General features: G+C 39.9%; 1 protein-coding gene across 1 annotated transcript; it reads right to left on the bottom strand.

The window, feature by feature from the left end:
- Positions 1-1265: 1265 nt before the first annotated feature.
- LOC138044469 (adenosine receptor A1-like) lies at positions 1266-4521 on the bottom strand. Its single transcript, XM_068890975.1, has 2 exons — positions 4383-4521; positions 1266-4118 (listed from the first exon to the last, which is right to left on the bottom strand). Exon 2 carries the CDS (start codon positions 3669-3671, stop codon positions 2772-2774), a length of 900 nt encoding a protein of 299 aa, XP_068747076.1. The 5' UTR covers positions 3672-4118; positions 4383-4521; the 3' UTR covers positions 1266-2771.
- Between the last annotated feature and the right edge of the window lie 3140 nt (positions 4522-7661).

Raw genomic sequence — 7661 nt, 5'->3', positions numbered from 1 at the left:
CCTGCAGTATTTTCACCGCCAAAACCCAACAGATCATTACGTCTCTACCACATTTCCTGTTACTGAATGAACATTCAAGTAGACCCGACAAGATCTAACCTCCCTTCTGCCATGTTGAATTCGAAAATGAGGCCGCGCGCGAATGTGGGATACGGCGTTAAAATTTTTCTCCCCAGTCTTCCGAATTACGTCACCAGATCACCTGGACATCTGAAACAAAATCATGAATCCTCAGCTCCAACCCATTATCCCTATCCCCTTCAAATTGCTCCTCCTCAGTAGTGGTGGTGTCATTATTTATAACGGAAATGGCATCAAGTTTTCTTGCATCAATATCCCTCCGAAGCGCCCACTCACCTCTTGCACTTTATTGATAAGCTCCTGCGATCTCCAAGGTCCGTACTCATGAGAGATACTGCTTTCCACTGCACGAATATCCTCCATAATCTCTTTAACAACCAACTGCGTCTCCTGCTCCAAAATCTCTTTAGCCGTTGCGAGGCCTCTACCAAAATATCTTGCCAATCCGTGACAACTTGTGCTCTCACACTGGCAATATTTGCATTCTTCTTGAGTCGTAAGCCCGTTGCTATCATTTGTTTCTCTTCAGAAACTCGAAGAAAGCAGCTGTGATGTTCATACTTCAAGCGTTTCTTGTATAAATTCAACAACTTAAAAAACCAATACGATTTACTCCTTTCCATGATGCGAAATATAATAAAAAGCTGTCACAAGCATCTTCTATATATATATATACCACCCTCATTGATGAATTTTCTTATCACATTCATTTTTCACTCTTAATATTAACACTTGAGTGGTGAATCTTAAAGGACAATGTTTCAACTGATCGATTTCGCGATAAATAAAGACATCAAGAAGAGGAAACTCAGTTTGACGCCTGAGGCCGTCCTTTCTACTAAATGTATGTTGCATAAGCAAAGTTCTTAACTTCAATTTGTACTGTATAAGGTTTGCATATAATAGCAGAGCCTGTTAATTCAGTTTACGATCTATAACTGCTGGCGAAAAAATACCGTATTTTCACAGAAATTCTTGGTTGAATTCAGCGTATACTAAAATATTGAGCATGTAGTTAAGAAAGGATAGACTGAACCATTAATTTCTAAAACACTTCAAAATCCACTGATTGACAAAGGTTACTAATCGACAAAACATGAAGGAAATACTTTTCGAATATAGAATAAATATTTAATCTGTTCTTTTCTCCCTTAGTGACATGTCGTTGCAATCTGTATGGCGTTTCTCATGGGGAATCGAAAAAAGGGAAAAAACAAAAGCAAAATAAATAATAGTTTGCTTCACAGACAGAAGACGACAAATACCATCTTGAGTTGGTTTACATTTAATTTAATTTTTTTAATAAGCCTTGCTTTGTATTTTGCATTGATTTACTTTCATTTCCTCCCATCCTTATAAATATTCCTAGTAAGTAAGTCATAACTTTATTTAGACACGGTGAATTCATCAGACATAACAACACTACAAGCTATAATATATCTATCTAAAAGTGTAAAATTTCCTCGTAAATAAAGCTAAAATATTAAAAATATGTATAAATTATCCCCACCCCCGAAGAACTTAATAAACCTGCTTTACAAGAATGCCGTGTATAAATGGTCAAGCAAAAAAATTGACAGCCCCTTCGAAAACTATTGATAGTTTCTGCTTGCCGCAGTTCCAGGGGAAGGTTATTCCAGATGATCGCACCATTGTACCTAAAACTGTTTCTGAAGGAAGTTAGTGCGGGGCAGTGGAATAACCAGTTTGTTCTCATTATCCCTCAAATTATAAGAGATATTTCTTTGAGTAAAAAGGGAGCTAAGATAATTAGGAGTAAGGCCATGTAGCGACTTATAGACCATAACGAGCACTTGAATTTGACGTTGCGTATCTAACCCTTTCCAGTCTAGCTGTTCAAATAAGGGGCCAGAACTAGAATCGTAACTAGAAAAGGTTAGAATACGAGCCGCACGGTTTTGCAAAATTTGGAGCTTATTTGCCAAAGTAGCGCCACAATGACCCCAGACCTCACTGCAGTAATCAAAATAAGGTTGAATCAAGGCGTTGTAAATACACTGCAACTAAGTCTGAGGAACAAAAGGCCGACGGCGGTTCAGGGCTCCAATGCCAGATGCAATTTTCTTAGATATCATATCTATATGGACATTCCATGAAAGATTATCGTCTATACACAATTTACTTGCTTTATAGCGTTACCATCGATCGTGAGATTAGGGGATGTATTATACGTACCTAACCTTTGCCGCGACCCAACTAACATGAACTCGGTTTTAGATCAATTTAGAGTCAATTTATTTGCAACGATTTATTGACGTTACGTAGGTCGCGATTCATAACCTCATTGATAGTTTCAATGCTGTTGCAGGCAAAGGTCAAGTGAGTATCGTCGGCATACATATACGTGCAACAGCGTTGGAAAGGCAATTAGGGACCCTAGTGGAATACCACAAGTAAGAAATTCACTGTCTGAGAGCGAACCATTCACAAAGCATTTCTGGTTACGATTCCTATCTTCAATCTTGTCCATCACAACAGACTATCCGTGTACATGTTTGAACCAAATAGTTAACTGGCTGGAGATCTTCAATGAAAAACTTCGTGACCTCGAATTGGGAAAAACTGAGTGTTTATGTACCGCGCATCTATAGGTACTCCACATATACAATATAATAGCGTCATTCATACTTAGCAGCAATTATGATTCTTTCATTGTGCAAAGGCCCAACTTAAACAATTTTCGGGTTTGCTTTCAAACCGCGCTGAAACAGAAGCATCAGTCCTTGTCTGAATCTCTTAATCCGCCATGCGTAAAGACCGGGGTTAATTCCAGACGAGAAAAACGCAATAGTTAACGTTACGTCTCGTGCGAGGAGCAGCGTATCTGAGCGACACTTTTCGCAAAATACCATGACAAAGTCAACAGTGACTGCAGGACACCAGGAAACAAGGAACACCAGTAGCATAATGAATACTGTGGTAGAGACCCTCCGTTCACGCGTAACCATGTTCCGAACATGTGCTGCTTGTGTTCTATCCGCGGCCGAGTTTTGCAAATTGGCAATTTTCTCTCGCAATGAGCGACGCAAACCGTAGTAGGACAACAGCATTATGGCCGCTGGAAATAGGACACCCAAACCATTGAGGTAAACTTGGAAACTTGCGCTTCGCCATCCCAACATGGGCAGAATTGAGAAGTGGATCGAGAACAGCCAGATAATTAGAATTGCGGTGCGAACGCGGCGTGGTTTGACCAGTGATCGATATTGGAAAGGTCGGCGCACAGCGAGGAAACGATCCACCATCAGAGCGGAGATGCTCACGATCGAACAAACGCACGATAGCACAGCGAAAATGTAATAGCTAAACAGGACGTCTGTGTTATTGGACCAAAAACTTGCAGCCTTAATGGGTTCCACTGTGATTCCAACCAGAATGTCGGCCACAGCTAAGTTGATGACAAAATACGAGTTTGACACTCGCCGTAGCTTTTTTCCAGGGTCAAGAATATACACAACACAGACCAGAACATTACCAACAACGGTATAAAACCCGAAAATGATAAAGATAACCGCCAAAGCGGCGTTGGGCGTCAAGAGAAACCCTTCGTAAAACATGAAAAGAGCCATCTTAGCAACTGCAGAAAATGGGCAAGAGATCTGTATATGAACCCTTTTATGTATGACCTCTTCTTTTGTGTATTTCTAGTTATCTACACGAAGTAGATGCACGGTCAAATGTTAGAAATATTCACCCACGGCGAAGCCTAGTACTGCACCTTTGTTCGAAGAGATGTTTTCCACACTGGAGTAGGGTCTCTTCTCCGACGGGATGAAATATTCATTAGCTTCAGTTTGCGAAAAATAACAATTAAAGCCCGATTTACGGCGCCTGTAGCCTTGAAAATTTTAGCAGGTGTTTTGCGACTGTTTGAAAGCGCCCATAGTTGATATGGAAAACTACTTCGCGTCAAACTCCTTTCACTTCCAGAGCTTATGCAAATCCCCAAAGAAGATGAGTAGTTTTGTCCATTGTCCCACTTTGATCCCAAAGTGTCGTAATCTTTCTTATGTAAGCTGCTGAAAAAAGTTATCTTGTGAGAGTAATACTGATAAAACCGTGATCACCTGACCACCAATCAAAAACTCGAGTAAGCCGAAAATCAGTGCCACTTTTTGCGATGAAACTTTGGTTACATAGAATTTCAAGTTTCATTTCTTTGATAACAGCTTCCCGTTTTTTAGTGCCTTGAAAGTTTAAAAACGACACCGAAACCGTGGCAATGTGAAAACGTATTGTATTTCTTCTGACAGCATGGTGCCAAAGTTTGAATGCCTTACCTTGATTGCTGAAAGGCGTTCTTTAAATAAGATTTTCCTATTAACATTTCGACTTAAAAAATAAACAAACGCTGGTTGTCCGTTGAGAGCTCTTAGAAAAATCTTCCCGTTTTTTTGTGCCTGCAAAAGTCAAAACGACACCGAAACCAAAGTTTATGTGCTATTACCTTTATTGCTGAAAGGCGTTTTATAAATACGATTTTCCTATTTACATTTCGACTTATAAAATAAACAAACGCTCCGAGACAACGAGGAAATCGTTTTTTTGCCCAGTCACATTACAATAACCTAATTACTCGGTTGCCATACAGCAATCCTTTCGGATAAAAAGTTAAATTTAGTCGTTTTCTTTTTTTCCTTTTTTTCCTCTTTTCCCTTTTTTCTTCCGTGTCGGGAATAGTCTTTCCTATCACTTCCCTTGTCTTTGTGCATAGTGTTCTGCGCATATTTTGGTAGGTTTCAGGGGGTAGTAGAAATGCGTAGATTTCTCTGGTGGACACAGTAGAATATTTAATTAACCTGCAATGGCGTCGAAGTCATTGAATCACAACTGGCGTTTTGGTGGATCGCGTTAAACAAAATATACCTTTGAGGAGGTCAAGAATGGAACGTCAATTGGATAAACAAGACAGGTGGTGAAAGAAAAAAATCTGGAATCTTAAAAGCGACGAGTAATGGACTTTGACACCAATGTTTCGCCCGTCGAGCCGTAATCAAAGTGAGGTGTATTTCTCCTATTTTACCAGGTGTGGTGTTATGTGCAACACTGAAACCGAATTGAAAATTCTCTGGTAATTTATGGGTTCAACAATGACAGAGAAAGAATCGAAGTTCTTAAGTGGATCTGTGATCTCTGTTGTCTGGCTATTTGTATTTATTTGTGCTAAACTCTGCACAGTCTTCCGGTAACAATTGGAAATTTCACTAATTCTTGTTATATTTATTTTGCTCTCACCTCTGCACAATCTTCAGGTAAAAAATAATCGGAAATGTGACAGCCAACAATTGTTTGAAAGAAGGATGTTGCCTTTTTTGAAAAGGTTCTTCAGGAAAGGGTTTGATCCTGAAATTTGTGTTGTTGCGTATGGTAATTTGACAAGATTGGGTTTCTTGTCTTCACGCACGCAATGAAATAGGAAGGGTTTTTTGCCTCTAATAGCAAATATGCTGCTTATTTCAATACATTTTGTGTAATATTCGCGCGGTAAACAAATTTGCGTGCGTGGGTTGAAATGTGATCATCCTCGGAGACCAAGGGGTAGATCGCAGAGGCAAGGGGAAGTCTAAACCGGCAAAATAAAATGGCGACGAAGAAAAGCATAGTGGGGCGAGAAGAGCCCCTGGGGACTCGTCCTTGCCAGACCAGTTACAGGCAGTCGGGGTAATTCTCAATTCTGATTGGTGCCAGAAATTCTTTGTGTTTTTCTGCCCAATCACAGGTCAGCAGGCCGTGAAGTCGTTTCGTGTCTTCTTACACGGAAATCACTTGATCGCCATACTCGCCTGGTTCGTTTGGCAAGGTTTTTCTCGGGGAGAAAAGTCTCAATCATAGCACAAAACGTACAGGAAATCGTTCGGAGTATCGGCGGAGAAATACGCTGAACCTTTCGCAGGTGTCGGTAAAGTAGCGTATTTCCAAGTGTGCGGGATTTGTTTAAAGATGTCCTCCACGATTCACCTAAAATAGCAGTGATTTATTTTGATCTGACAATTATTTTTATTCTGCCCCCTTTTCCTGGTGGAGGTATTGGTCGACGTATTTCTAGATTTCTTACATGAATTGCGGTGGCAGAAACGTTGCTAATCTCGGGCCACACACAGCATGACTTTATTTCAATGCGCGCTAAATTCAACGCTATCGAGCTCGTGTTCTCTGCACGATATTGTTCTCGATGAGCCACCCGAAAGGAACAGTTGCACGATATTGTTCACGATGAGCCACCCGAAAGAAACAGTTGACGACTGTTGTCGAGTGCGTTCTTACGTTTTTGTTAACAAACAGAGAAAGCGAAACCTTTATGGTGAATTTTTGAGAATATTTGAAGAAGTTTTCGGCAGGCCGATGATGGTCTTTCTCGTGCATTGTGCGACACGTATCATAAAAGGGTGGAATCAATCTGGAAAAAAAGGTCGTCATTTGCCATTTCAGCAAAGCTCTTGTTGAAAAGGAAACATCCCCTTTATCCTTCAGCGCATCAAGGCAATCAAGGCACGGGGATGCACAAACTGCTTGTCACATTGACAAGGAGAAAGGTTATAGAATTCCCTTTGAAAATGTACCAATTGAGCCAATCCCACCACCCTCGGTAATGTCTTGTCCTGGTGAGTTAAAAAATCACCGTGAGGAAAGCAACCAAACTCCAAAATCAAGTTGCCTCTGCTTTCCAAAATCAAGCAAAGGAGCATCCGTCAAGTTTTGCAAATTTCCAATAATTATGTATACATACACACAAGTTGTATGTCGATGTAGAAACACATTTTTTATTATACGGACTGTGTAGAAAATAAAATTTGCCATGGTTGTAATAGCATATCCTTAAGTTTCAAGTTTATTGCAAATTAGTTAGTTTAACTTATTACAAAAGATGCCATATCCTTATCCTTTAGGAGGCTCAGAACAGGTGATCAACCGAGTGCTCCGGCTTAATGACACACATGCCACCCGAGCTGCTCCAGAGGATAATGAATCAAAATTAATACAACTGGAAATAGAGTTTGTTAGATTTGGTCAGGTTTATCTCAAAAGTTCATTCAGCGTCCTTCTCTGATTTGTTTGGAAACAAGTGAGAGGCGCTATTTTGCATGTTTAAAGTGAATTTAAGTGGAATTTTTTTTCATCTTTCAGCTTTTTCATAAATATTTCAAATTCTACCTCAGTTTATAGTTCTTTCTCACATCATGTTCTGGGTCAGAGAATTATGATGGTTTCAAAATCTAAAAAACAAAATACTGCTCACTGAATTGGTTTTCGAGATACTTTTCAAACACCAAGTTTTAGACGGTCTTTGAGCAGCACTGTACCATTACCATAGCAGCAGTTGGGACCCAGCAAATTGCCTCACAATAGTATTACACAGGTATGAGGCTGTAGCCCTTTTGTAAGGATTGGAGTAATCTTTTTCCATTGGACACACGACTATTAAGAGTGGAAAATCCTTTAATAAACTCAGAAAATAATTTATCTTTTCATCTGCAACCGCATTCTGTCATTCTGTAGAGTGCTCTTTTACATCTTCAAAGATTTGTCTAAATAGATTAATGCTGCAGTGACATTTTGCA

The sequence above is a fragment of the Montipora capricornis genome, chromosome 4 (assembly GCF_036669925.1).
Source record: "Montipora capricornis isolate CH-2021 chromosome 4, ASM3666992v2, whole genome shotgun sequence".
NCBI classification, from domain to species: domain Eukaryota; kingdom Metazoa; phylum Cnidaria; class Anthozoa; order Scleractinia; family Acroporidae; genus Montipora; species Montipora capricornis.
This window is presented reverse-complemented; position numbering and strand designations above follow the sequence as displayed.